The sequence below is a fragment of the Schistocerca nitens genome, chromosome 8, assembly GCF_023898315.1.
Source record: "Schistocerca nitens isolate TAMUIC-IGC-003100 chromosome 8, iqSchNite1.1, whole genome shotgun sequence".
Lineage (NCBI taxonomy): Eukaryota > Metazoa > Arthropoda > Insecta > Orthoptera > Acrididae > Schistocerca > Schistocerca nitens.
Window position 1 is genome coordinate 429,031,864 of NC_064621.1, and position 14,806 is coordinate 429,046,669.

Genomic DNA, 14,806 nt, shown 5'->3' on the forward strand with positions numbered 1-14,806 from the left:
ACATGTATTGTGTTCGAAAGTTATGAATTACTTCGAAGAGAACGTTCCATTGACACACAGTCAACACGGATTTAGAAAATATAGTTCTTCTGAAACACATATAACTCTTTGCTCACACGAAGTGTTGAGTGCTATTGACAAGAGATTTCAAGTTGATTCTATATTTCTAGATTTCCAGGAGGCTTTTGACACTGTACCTGACAATCTGCTTTTAATCAAATTGCGTGCTTGTGGAATACCGTTTCAGTTAAGCAAATGGTTTCGTGATTTCCTGACAGAGAGGTCACAATTTGTAATAACTGACAGAAAGTCATCAAGTAAACGTAAATAATTTCTGGTGTTCCCTGAGGTAGTGTTATAGGCCCTCTGCTGTTCCTTGTCTATATAAACGATTTAGAAGACAATCTGAGTGGCCATCTTATGTTGTTTGCAGATGATGTTGTCGTTTATCGTCTAGTAAAGTCATCAGAAGATCAAAACAAGTTTCAAAACGGTTTAGAAAAGATATCTGTATGGTGCGAAAATAGACAGTTGACCCTAAATAATGAAAAGGGGTCAGGCATTATATCATCTGGACTAATAACATGACTGAAAATTTTATCTGTGCTCTCCCAAAGAGTTATGTTTTTAGATTAACTATTATTCCACGACTCTCCAGCGCTTGCAACTTTTGGACAAACAGCTAGTGATGCTCCTTCCATGATTTAGCTACTATTGAGTAGATCTTCTACACAAATGGACGCCTGTATGAATAAACTGCAACCCAACAAATCGCCAAGAGCCGTAGAAAATGTAGCAGTGGAGACACCTAGCCTAACCGTGTGAATTTATACTTTTACCGATATACAAAAAGAAGGTGTACTTGCAACATACAGGTGCCAACCTGATCTGCCAACAGCTTGATGTCAGGTCGAGACCAATGAGCACCTGTACACCACTGACTCGTAACGGTTCATCACTCAGCTGCAGTTGGTCTTTCTCCTCTACTAAAATCCTAATTAACTTTTGATGTCTATTATGTCTTCCTGCTTGCCTTGTTTCCGTCTTGTGCATACTTTAACTCTCACCAAGTGTTGGTAGATCATATGACGGGCACTTGTACAGCACTTCACGTTTCTATGCCTGTCGGGTAATGCCCACTCTGTTAGTGCCACTTATTTTCCATCGCAATACACTGAGAGTAGCCCCTACTCTAACTTCAAGCTGGTCTGTATGTTTTCTAACCAGTTCCACTCCAGTAATACTGGCACACATAGTCGCAGAATGACAATTATATCATGGCTAAACACACTTTTGTTAACTGCTTATTACCAGCACATTTGATTTTTAGAGGTTGGCTTCTTCTCCGCAGTGTGTTTACTACCCTCAAGTGGGAAAGCAATAATAAAAGTGTTTCATCTTTTCTACTAATTTTACATATTTATAAAACTAAACAAAATTTCGAGTTCACTAGCCGCTACTCACAAAAAAGTATTCGTCCCATACCAACAGTTTAGTAGCTCATGGTCTTTTCCACTTTGGCACTGTGCTATTTGCGTTATCCTGGTACTTGTAACATAGCTACTGGTTCTCTCCTTACCTTGGCTGACTTGCTGCATCTGATGCTATGTTCTTTAGTCCATTGTCATGCGAAAGTGTGTGGCTATGTGTATTTTCGGTATTGTTCATGTATTATCTTTCACTTTACTAGCTCCTTTATGGTGTCAGTACCTTCAGTTCTTCTCCACACCGTCTCCCAGGTTGTTAAATCCTGGATTACATACAACCCTATTGCAAGTCATCTGTTAACTCTGTAATACGACACAGGCAAACTAAATAGGGTATAAGTGAGTCACCACTCGACTTCACTACCTAGAAAAGAAGGGATGCTACTGCTCCTCACATCAGACCAGCGAATCCACTACCCTGTAATTTGTCAACTGGAGGAAGTTCAGTAAACTTTGCTGAAAGGTTATGGTGATTATTTCATTCTTTCATATTGCGAGGCACAATAAACACTCACTAACACTTAATTTGAAGAAATTTATTACGATATGCCAATAAAAACATCTGAGAAATATGAAAACAGGTACACAAATAGCAGCAGACTATCTACACATTTAATCCTAAGTACTCAATGAAATTTTCACTCGTCTTCAACCGTACCCAGCCAGTCTCGTAAAGCACCTAGGGCTCATCCTTCCTCTATCAAATCATCCCAAAGGTGAGGTCCTGCCCATCAGCTTTAGTGAGTAGGTGTTTGCACCATACATAACTGCAATATTTTAAAACGAGCTTTTCACATCATGCTTTCTCTGTTCATTCAACGTTTCCATCACATTTCCTCACAAGGTGCAATATTATAAAACTACAGGGGACTGTGAGCTCATTGGGACTGCTCACAAAAAGCATCCTGTTCAAAATCCTTGTAATCTTAAAAGTAGTTTTCCATCGTTTCAGTATCACACTTTACAGAACTGTATAGTTACACACAAAATAATGGTCAGAATGCAGTGACACCATTAGGAACACTGTTGACCTACACACACCACATAAGATGATCAAGTAAGACACCCACATAAAGCTGTAAGTCAATTATATTGTCCGTTTTCGAATACCTTTGACAGTTTTTAAACAAATTACTTGTTTTTAATCATTGAGAACAATGGAAGTCCTCTTTCATTCATACTACTGCCTTACACAAAATCGATTACTTTACTGCTCTGTTCTAAGTTGGCATAAGAATCTTTTTGTGTAATCAAAAAATGAAAATGCTCTTCAAAAAGCGCATGTACAATCTTCATGAATTCAGCGTTATGATGCTAAATTTTTGATCTGGTGTTTCAGATCAGGGACCTATCCCAGGAGATGTGATGTGGGTTGCCCAATATTTGAACAATAATTTGGAACACCACTGATTACGTATTGAATTTTAAAGACTGGCCCACATATTTACAAATCTAATGTGTGCTTTTTTCTGGAGTTCTGAATTGCTGCATTGAGTACAATGCAGATCAAATATCATTTCTTTACTTTTCAGCACATTTACAGCTCCCATGTGGCACTTTTATTGCTCAAAATACCAATTATTCTTTCTAATGGAATAATTTGCAGTGTACAATGGTACACAGTGCTTCTTCTCCTTTCAACACAGACGTGCCCATCCAGTCCATCCAAAGCTTTGTTTTAAGTTCACTCCTTAGAAAACACGTCTTCTTTCTAATAAATGATAATATTCAACGATCCCAATCTCTCTACAGCTTTACAGACCGAAAGCTCACAGTACTTATGTTACTGACCAATGGCAAGCGCTCGATTCGACTGGTAACTGCTGCTCAGCTGTTCCAGACTGGCTTGATGAGTACACTTCCTACTCTGCACATTTTACTTCAGCACATGTGCACCTAGCTAACACAGATTTTCATCCTTAGCAATCCATTGTTTACACTGCCTACAAACCCCATGCAAGGAGCAGTAAATTTACATTAATAGTTATAAAAATCTTAAATAATTTCTAATAATCAATACAAAATACACCGTCACAAATTTACTTTAGAGGTTTGAGTCCAAAGAACAAAGAAAAATCCTGAACGTGTGTGAAGATTGTGTAACACATATGGTTACAGTGCACATGAAACTCCAGGGCTTCAGATATTATAAATCAAAAACATCACCATTTTGCTTTCTCAACACTTTTCTACACGAACAGAATAGCTCAGGGAAAATATGACTGACATATATTTTCAGTTGTGTGGATTAACATGGATGGGTGTGTATCTAAAGAGATTCACTTAAAATGCATGTAGTATCAAATAATTATAATAAAATTTGGATGATGCATGCAAACCTCAATAATACATGATTCAGAAAATGGTGAGTAGCAATAGAGCCTACTAAACAATACATAATATTTAGTGTGTTTTTCTAATCCATTTACAACAAAATTCACAAGGCACAAGATGTATATTGTTGGTTTCAGTACTGTCATGTTTTCTTAACTTGATAACATACCAAAAGCAGCTTGTATTTTGGACTACTTATCTTGTTTGAGTTTAACTGCAGTCTGTCTCATGCTGTTTCATGCTGCTTATTGGGACCAGTTTTAAGAAGAACTTTCAGCAAATAATACTTCTGATTTTTCTTAGTTTTATTGCTTAGCATTTGCTTGTAATTTTTATGTATTTGTGTGTATACAGTCCCTGGCCAAATTATTGGTCGTACTGCACATTTTTAATGTAATTTGTAATAATTAAGTGTTGAGTACTATATTTAATGCGATTAATCAGAAAATTTATGATACTTATTCAGGGCACTTATTACATAATTGAATTTTGTTTGTACTGTTGCTATATGACATTGGATTATTGACTTATTGTAGGTATCAATGTGCAGAGTACAGTGTACACGAAAGAACCTGTTCAGTGGCGTTACTGGGTGTAACTGGTGCAATACTTCGTTCACTTTGATTATCAGTTTCGTAATATCGACATCACAATTGATTACTTTACAGCCTGATATTACTAATTGTGATCTTTAAAAATGGGTAAAAGAGGGGACATTTCATTACATAAAAAAGTTGAGGTCAAAGCTCTCGTTGATACGAAAATGTATTCCAATCGGGAAATTTCACGAAGGTTGCAAATATCAGAAGTTACCGTGAGGTGCATAAAGAAGAAAATTTATTCAGGTCAAGAATTGAGCCCCAGATGGAAGAACAAATGTGGAAGAAAACAATTTTGACCCCAAGGTCAGAAAGATTTCCCAAAATAATTTGCCTAGAAAGCAGATTTGCAACAACAAACGAAGCTCAACTGGAAGAGGCTAATGTGAATGCATCTAAACGCACTGTTCACAGATACTTGAAGGATATTGATTTCAAGACCAGTCGACCCACTAGAAAACCAAAGTTAACAGCTGCAATGAAAGCAAAGGGTCTGAAGTGGGCTAAACACTGGTGTGATAAGGATGTGGACTTCTGAAGATCGGTAATTTAACTTTAGAATTATTATTTACGATATGGTATAACTTATATACATTTATTCATAGTATATTAATTATGTTTATTGCTTTTTACAGGAATGCTTCAGTGATAAAAGTGCGTTTGAAATTTTAACTAACAAATCTTGATTATTTATTTGTCTGTGGATCATTTCTTACAACGTTATTGGACACTATATATATATATATATATATATATATATATATATATATATATATATATATATTGGATTATTTATTTGTCTGTGGATCATTTCTTACAACGATATTGGACACTATATATATAAATCCACAGACAAATAAATAATCAAGATTTGTTGGTTAAAATTTCAAACGCACTTTTATCACTGAAGCATTCCTGTAAAAATCAATAAACGTAGTTAATATACTATGAATAAATGTATATAAGTTATACCATATCGTAAATAATGATTTTAAAGTTAAATTACCGATCTTCAGAAGTCCACATCCTTATCACACCAGTGTTTAGCCCACTTCAGACCCTTTGCTTTCATTGCAGCAGACAAATACAGTGATATATATCAATTTATGTAGAATTGCATTTATAGTCTATCTGCTACATATATTTTCTAGTTGCAAAAAGGTAGTACATATACATATATTTTATAGAATTTTCACAGAAAATGTCATTAAAAATACATTATAAGAAATGTATATTGACACACTATTTAATTTTTTATTTCAATATATTCTGTAACACTGTAAGAGCAAATGTTGATCAGATGTCTTATTAATTTTCTTTTAAAAAGAGACATACTTTCTATCATCTTTATACATTGTGGTAAACTGTTGTACAGTATGCACCCAGCATTTACAGGTTCTTTGTCTGTTAATTTTTGCCAAGGCAACAGGAGGAACGGGCCTAGAACTTTATCTGACAGCTTCATGGTGAATGTGGAAAATAGATATGACCTGTTGCTTCAGTTAGAAGCTGGTGAGCCTCAAGCAGATGCAGGTGTAGACAGGGCACAACAAACTTTCAGCAGAAAAGTGAAAGTAAGAATGTAGGGAAATCAGTAAAGAGAAAGAAAGTGTTGTTGTTAGGTAGTTCCCTTGGAAGAGGTGTTGGCCAACTTTTGCAGGATGAGCTGGGATCAGAATACCCGCTCAACAATTTTTTAAACCTAGTGCTGGTCTGGAACAGGTGACGGAATTTAGGGTCACTTTGTGAAGATTTCACTAAGGAAGACACCGTGGTTATAGTGGGTGGGGCAGCTAATAGTATTGACAGAAATTCCAGGTACAGTATAGAGTGTGACCTGGCAAAGATTGCATCAGCATCGAAGCATACTAGTGTTGAGTTTGTATCTGTTCTTGGGCGCCATGGCTGACGTCATTTGAACTCTCCTGTCAAGAGAGTTAATTTGGAGTTGGAACAGCTGCTTATATCAGATGCAGGGTCACACATTGGTGTGGTTCCTGTTGATTCTCTCAATAGGTGGGATTTATACTAGACATAGCCTTCACCTCAACAGTAAAGGGAAGGGTAAACTGGCTGGGAATATAGCAGGAACGTTAAAGGGGAGAGGCACTGTCATGAGTGATGGAATACCAGTGGTTATAGGATTCAGAAAAGACCCTTTCTTAGGGTAGGGAGGACAGAAAGAAACCAAATTTTAAGAGAGGTAAGGACTGAGACAAACCTTCAGTTTGAGAAAGAAACCAAAAAACATAATTCTAGCTTATTATATCAGCATAAACAGCTATAGGTTAAGAATTTTCAACAGGCAGCAGATACTTCAACTCTACCCAATTTTAACTCATTCAATGTGAAATGTCAGCTATCTTTATTGCTTCAAAATATCTGAGGACTGAGAAACAAAATTAATGAACTATTTATCTGCATAGATGAATTAGAGTCCTCAATTCCAGCTGCCATCATCTGCCTCGCTGAACATCATGTGACCACTGGTATAGAACTTTTAAGTGTTACAGGGTTTAGGCTAGCATCTTACTTTTGTAGAACAGAAATAGAGAAAGTAGAAGTTGCCACATTCATCAGGAACTGTCATAAATGTAAGAACATAGACATTCATAAATTTTGCCTAGAACAGCATATGCAACAGAAGTAGAATTTCACAAAAAATCCTTCATAATATGAAGTGTATATTGAGCATCTGCAGTAACTTTAATCTGTTCGTAAACCACCTTGAAGCTATACTGGCCCATTTAACAACCAAAAACAAAGAAATAGTGGTTGCTGGTGATTTCAATGTAGATTTCCTTAAAGACTCTCCCAATAAGAACTTATTTCAGTTAGTAACGCTATCATTCAACTTAATTTCCACTGTAAAGTTCCCCACTAGGGTAGCCACTTGCTCACAAACAGCCATTGATAATATCTTTATAGAAAAGTCCAATGAACAAAATTATATTACAAAACCAATAGTCAATGGCCTCTCAGATCATGACATGCAGTTCCTTCTGTTAAATGTTAATACTGAACAGGATATAAAATCTGTTAAATCTGAGCTCAAGAGGCTAATCAATAAGCCAAAACCTGATTATTTTAGGACATTCCTCAGAGACATTCACTGGACTGATGTTTACAGTGCTCATGGCATGAATGAAAAATATAACACTTTTGCTGTTAATGTGCTTACCTTGTTTGACCACTGTTTTCCTCCAAAACTAACCAAGGTTAGAGAAAAGTCTACAAAGAAGCCATGGATTACTCAAGGAATAGGGGTATCTTGTAAAACAAAAAGAAAACTGTATCTGTCAATCCGAAACAGTTCTGATGTTGATGCTATAGCACATAACAAGAAATACTGAAAATATTAAAGACTTAATATGGACATCAAAGCAAATATATTTCAAGGAAAAGATAGTCATATCAGATAACAAAATAAAGACAATATGGGATATTGTGAAGGAGGAGACCGGTAGAACCAGACATGAAGAGGGACAAACAGTGTTAAGAGTAAATGATACGTTGGTGACAGATGTGTATGGTGTTGCTGAACTTTTTAACAAACATTTTATAACTGTTACTGAAAAGATGGGGTTGTCAGGTTCTGTAGATGCTGCTATGGAAATACCTCAGACCAAACATTTCAAGAAACTTCCATAATATGATTTGAACCTCATTACCCCAACAGAAATAATGTCCACCATAAAATCTTTAAAATCAAAAACGTCTAGAGGGTATAATGAAATATCAACAATGTTAATTCAAGAATGGGATTCTGAGTTAAGTAACATATTATGCTACATGTTTAACCAGTCATTTATCAGTGGAAATTTTTCCTGGATGGTTGAAATATGCTGAAGTTAAGCCACTGTTTAAGAAGGGAGATAAAGAATTAGCATCAAAGTTCCATCCAATTTCACTTTTGGCAGCATTGTCAAAAATTTTAGAAAACCTAATGTACAATCAGCTTTATAACCATCTTATCTCAAATAATATACTGCCAAAGTCGCAGTTTGGATTTCTAAAGGGTTCTGATAGTGACAAGGCTATCTACACTTACAACTGTGCTTAATTCATTAGACAAAAAATTGCAGGCAACTGGTATATTTTGTGATCTGTCAAATGCGATTGACTTAGTAAATCACAATATCCGTTTAAGTAAATTAGGATGTTATGGTATAATAGGAAATGCTGCAAAATGGTTCAAATCTTATATATCTGGCAGGAAACAAAGGGTTTTATTAGGAAAGAAACATGTAATAAGCTATCAGGCATCATCCAACTGGGAACTAATTACATGTGGGGTCCCACAAGGTTCCATCTTGGGGCCCTTACTTTTCTTGTGTGTCTCAATGACCTTTCATCAGTAACAATGCCAGATGCCAAGTTAGTTTTGTTTGCCGATGATACAAACATTGCAATAAATAGCAAATCAAGTGTAGTCTTAAAAGATCAGCTAACAAAATATTTGTGGACATTAATCACTGGTTCCTAGCCAATTCTTTGTCACTAAACTTTGAAAAACACACTACATGCAGTTCTGAACTTGTAAGAAGTGTCCCACAAGTATATGCATAACATCCGATGACAAGCAGATAGAAGAAGTGGATTGTGTTAAATTCTTGGGATTACAGCTTGATAATAAATTCAACTGGGAGGAGCACACCACAGAACTGCTGAAGCGTCTTAACAAATCTCTATTTGCAATGCTAATTGTGTCAGACACAGGGGATATGAAAATAAAAAAGCAGGCATACTATGCCTATTTTCATTCCATAATGTCATATGGGATTATTTTTTTGGGTAATTCATCAACCCAGCTAAAGTTTTCCGGGCACAAAAACGTGCACTAAGAGTTATGTGTGGTGTGAACTCAAGAACATTCTGCAGAAGCCTGTTTAGGAAACTAGGGATACTAACTACTGCTTCCTAATATATTTATTCCTTAATGAAATTTGTCATTAAAAATATATCCCTTTTTCAAACCAACAGCTCAATTCATCGAATCAATACTAGAAATAAGAATAATCTTCACAAGGATTAAAAGTCACTTACTCTTGTACAAAATGGTGTGTATTATTCAGGAACGAAGATTTTTAATAACTTGCCAGCAACCATAAAAAGCTTAACAACCAACGAAATTCAATTTAAGAGAAGCCTAAAGGATTTATTGGTGGCCAACTCCTTCTTCCCCATAGATGAATTTCTCAGTAGAACCAACTGATCTGAGTGTGTGTACAATATAACTTCCGCATAATTTCAGTGCAGTAATGTGTTCATTGTAAATAAGTATTATAGTAGCTCTATTACATGTTGATTACCTTATAAATAAAAAAACTTTTTTTTATTTTAAATTCAGTGCGTTAGTGTTTTTAAAATGATTGTTTCATATAGTGTTCATTTAAAAAATGTAATCATTCCACTTGGGACCTGCGGAAGGTATATTAGCTTATTTGTTTCAGTTGTAAATATTTGTCATGTATTATTGTTTTTCTGACATGTTCGACATCCTGGAGGACCTGCTCACTATGGATCAATTGGAATGAAAGTAAATCTAATTTAATGTATGATAGTCATTTCTCAACCTTGTATTACGTTCATGATACTCTCCATTTAGCAGTGCAGTTAGTTTCTAAGTGTATATATATATATATATATATATATATATATATATACATATATATATACTCCTGGAAATTGAAATAAGAACACCGTGAATTCATTGTCCCAGGAAGGGGAAACTTTATTGACACATTCCTGGGGTCAGATACATCACATGATCACACTGACAGAACCACAGGCACATAGACACAGGCAACAGAGCATGCACAATGTCGGCACTAGTACAGTGTATATCCACCTTTCGCAGCAATGCAGGCTGCTATTCTCCCATGGAGACGATCGTAGAGATGCTGGATGTAGTCCTGTGGAACGGCTTGCCATGCCATTTCCACCTGGCGCCTCAGTTGGACCAGCGTTCGTGCTGGACGTACAGACCGCGTGAGACGACACTTCATCCAGTCCCAAACATGCTCAATGGGGGACAGATCCGGAGATCTTGCTGGCCAGGGTAGTTGACTTACACCTTCTAGAGCACGTTGGGTGGCACAGGATACATGCGGACGTGCATTGTCCTGTTGGAACAGCAAGTTCCCTTGCCGGTCTAGGAATGGTAGAACGATGGGTTCGATGACGGTTTGGATGTACCGTGCACTATTCAGTGTCCCCTCGACGATCACCAGTGGTGTACGGCCAGTGTAGGAGATCGCTCCCCACACCATGATGCCGGGTGTTGGCCCTGTGTGCCTCGGTCGTATGCAGTCCTGATTGTGGCGCTCACCTGCACGGCGCCAAACACGCATACGACCATCATTGGCACCAAGGCAGAAGCGACTCTCATCGCTGAAGACGACACGTCTCCATTCGCCCCTCCATTCACGCCTGTCGCGACACCACTGGAGGCGGGCTGCACGATGTTGGGGCGTGAGCGGAAGACAGCCTAACGGTGTGCGGGACCGTAGCCCAGCTTCATGGAGACGGTTGCGAATGGTCCTCGCCGATACCCCAGGAGCAACAGTGTCCCTAATTTGCTGGGAAGTGGCGGTGCGGTCCCCTACGGCACTGCGTAGGATCCTACGGTCTTGGCGTGCATCCGTGCATCGCTGCGGTCCGGTCCCAGGTCGACGGGCACGTGCACCTTCCGCCGACCACTGGCGACAACATCGATGTACTGTGGAGACCTCACGCCCCACGTGTTGAGCAATTCGGCAGTACGTCCACCCGGCCTCCCGCATGCCCACTATACGCCCTCGCTCAAAGTCCGTCAACTGCACATACGGTTCACGTCCACGCTGTCGCGGCATGCTACCAGTGTTAAAGACTGCGATGGAGCTCCGTATGCCACGGCAAACTGGCTGACACTGACGGCGGCGGTGCACAAATGCTGCGCAGCTAGCGCCATTCGACGGCCAACACCGCGGTTCCTGGTGTGTCCGCTGTGCCGTGCGTGTGATCATTGCTTGTACAGCCCTCCCGCAGTGTCCGGAGCAAGTATGGTGGGTCTGACACACCGGTGTCAATGTGTTCTTTTTTCCATTTCTGGGAGTATATATATATATATATATATATATATATATATATACTGATGCAATTGTTAAAACTTTTAGCTTCTTGAATTTATTTCTGCAAGGTTTTCTAGGTGGTACTTTCGCGATGTATCATACGGCTCTCTTTTGTAATCTTGATACCCTTAGTGTGTGTACATTTGTAGCATTTCCCCAAACCAGGATGCCATATGAGGTGTGAATGGACTAGTCCATAGTACATTGCTTGTAGAGTGTGTCTATTTACTGACTTAAATATTTTTCTCATCAGAAATATGCTTGAACCTAGTTTGTTGCACAAGTTATTTATGTGATTCTCCCATGTCATATACCTATCCACTGTTACACCTAGAAATTTATAGCTGTCTGTCTCCTTTAGTTCTAGGTCTCCAAGCCTGTCTGTGATGTCCAAAGTGTGTTTTTTGTTTGCATCTATCTGCATATATGTTGTTTTCCCTCCATTTGTATTGTTTTCCCTGAAATAATTGTTCCCACTTTTCATATTTAGTGAAGCCATCTCTTGCATGTCATTTGTTGTAGAACTGGTAAGAACAAATAAAGTGTCATCTGCATACATGACTACACTATCAGATACTGATATGGTCATATCATTGACATACAAAATGAAAAGTAGTGGACCAAGGATGGATCCTTGAGGAACACCATATTCCACAATTTCAAAATTTGAAAAGACAATTTCAATATTATTTTTCACTTTTTATTTTATTTCTACACACTGCTTTCTATTGCCCAAAAACGATTTAATGATGCCTACAGCTTTCCTCTTTATACCATAACAATGAAACTTTTCTAATAGGATGTCATGTCATACACAATTAAATGCTTTAGATAGGTCCAAGAACATACCGCAGACTGTTCACCGAATGCTTTAGTTACAGGTGTTATAAATTCAGCTATTACAGTTTTGCTAGATTTGCCCTTTCTGAATTCATGTTGTTCGTCATTGAGAATGTACATCCCTGTAGCATAGCGGTAGCGTTACCACCTACCACACAGGGGCCTGGGTTTGATTCTCGGCAGGGGATTGGGTGATGTGTGTCCATCATCATCATTTTCATCATCATTGACTTACAAGTCAGCGAAGTGGCACAAATAAAAAGGACTTGCAATACGGTGGCTGAAATCCAAAAGGGGCCTCCTGGCCAACAATGCCATATGTTCATTTCCAATTTTTTTATCATTGAGAATATTGCATGTTTGCATAAAATTTAATATTCTGTCTTGTATTGTGAGTTCTATTCTTTTAGAGAGTACAGATGTAATAGTTATAGGTCTTTAAGTTCCTGGGTCTTTTTTCAGCCTCCTTTATGTTAGGGATTACTTTAGTCTTCTTCAGGCACATTGGAAATATCAGTATGTACGCCATCAAACATGAGAAAAATTTCATCCCGACTGCATTATTCAGATGGTAAAACATGCAACGAAGATCATGATTTGGTCTGTCATCTATGGCAAGGGCAAAGGACGTCTTTACATTGTTAAAGGTAAAATGAGGCAAGACCAGTACAAGGAAGTCCTGCAAAAACGGTTAATACCACAGCTCAGAGAATGGTTCCTGAATGGGGAACCACTTATTTTTATGCAGGATGGAGCTCCCTATCAGACACCCTCGTCAGTTAAATCCTTTCTGAAGGAACAAAATATCTCTATATTAGACTGGCCAGGTAATAGTCCCAACATGAACACCACAGAAAATGTATGGGAACTAATGAAGAGGGAGGTGGCAAAAGATGTCATCAGAACAAAAACACAGCTCTTAGAGAAGACCATCCATATGTGGCATCATCATCCACAAATGCAGAACACAGTACAGTCCTGCATTGACAACATGCCACATTGTATTACAGCTCTTATAGCTGCAAAAGGTGACTCAGAAAGATATTAAAACTAATGTTTTCGCATTCACAATATTTTAATCTTTGTTGCAATTATTGAACTAAAATGTTTTCAACAAATGGTACATTTTATTTATTTGTTGTATCACCTTAGTTGTGAACAGACGACATGTAATCATTTTATCACAGTTTATGTAGTAAAAAAAACAAATTTCGTTAAACATAAATTGAAATTTGCTTAAGAGCTGAAGTGTGTCTAATAAATTGTCCTGGGACTGTAAGTGTTAACTTTCTCTGCGAAGTCATCATTAATTGTAACTGGTTGAAAATTTTTTGAAGTGGTATCAAGTTATAAATTCACATAAGAAAAGTTTCTAAAAACATATGCAGAATATCGATGATAATTTATTACCAGGTATATGATCGTTTTCTGTTGACTAAGCCTTAAGTAATGAGTTTTTAACTGAATGTCGATAATCAGGAGTGAGGGCAATGGAACAGTCTATTGTTTACTCAGTCACTTGTCTAGTTTTTATTAGAAATAGTGCAATACTGTTGGAATAGTGTGTGATACGTGTGAATTTGAATGAGAAAGCCACGAGTTTCAGTTTAGATGAATTTATTGGATATGGGCAGGACACAGACAAAAATAATATTATACAGTAGCTAATAAAATTATTTCCCACATAAAGGTCTGTTTTATCTATGAACATACAAGTGGTATTATTATTATTATTATTATTATTATTATTATTAGTAGTAGTAGTAGTAGTAGTAGTAGTAGTAGTAGCAGTAGTGGTAGTAGTAGTAGCAGTAGTAATATTAGTAGTGTATTTTACAATAATGAATGACAAGGAAAGAAAAAGACAGAGTTTTAATACCACTTCGACACCAAGGTAAGTACAAGGGAGCTTCAAAAAATAAGTTACACATTGTTATGCCAGACCAAGTAACTTTTATTGAAGGCTGCATTCACTTCTAAGTGACATAGATTTATTGCACTATCCTGCAACACAAGTCACCAAGTCCCTGTAAACAATGGTCGAAATGTTCTACCACTAGTTCAACTTTTCAACAATAGAAATCCACTCCTTGGTTATGGAGCCATTTGAGGAAAACTGTGTGAATGTCCACATTATCGAAAGAAATCTCTACTCCCTTCCCTGTTGTTCTTTCAAGTTGCCTAAAAGAAGGAAACCACACGGTGCAAGATCTGAGCTTTCCACTCAGCATTTTAGATATTTTATGAACAAGAATCTTGCTGTCCAGCATTTCAACTCTGAAGTACTCTTCCAGTTTCTGCATCATGTCGTTCGCACACTGTGATGAACTGGTACTCCTTACCACAGTAGAGCTGTGTCTGCAGGAAACCCAGAACATGTATTCTCTTTCGACAATGCAACACTCTTATCATGCAATGATCTTAGCATGAAACG

The 14,806-nt window shown here is 37.5% G+C and overlaps 1 protein-coding gene across 1 annotated transcript in view; it reads left to right on the plus strand.

The window, feature by feature from the left end:
- The window catches only part of LOC126199594 (uncharacterized), a 149,213-nt gene extending 144,255 nt beyond the window's left edge, over positions 1-4,958 (plus strand). Inside the window, exon 8 of the mRNA XM_049936521.1 lies at positions 4,835-4,958. Within this exon, the coding sequence (XP_049792478.1) occupies positions 4,835-4,958 (124 nt within the window). The remainder of the gene's footprint in view (positions 1-4,834) is intronic.
- The last annotated feature ends 9,848 nt before the right edge of the window (positions 4,959-14,806 follow it).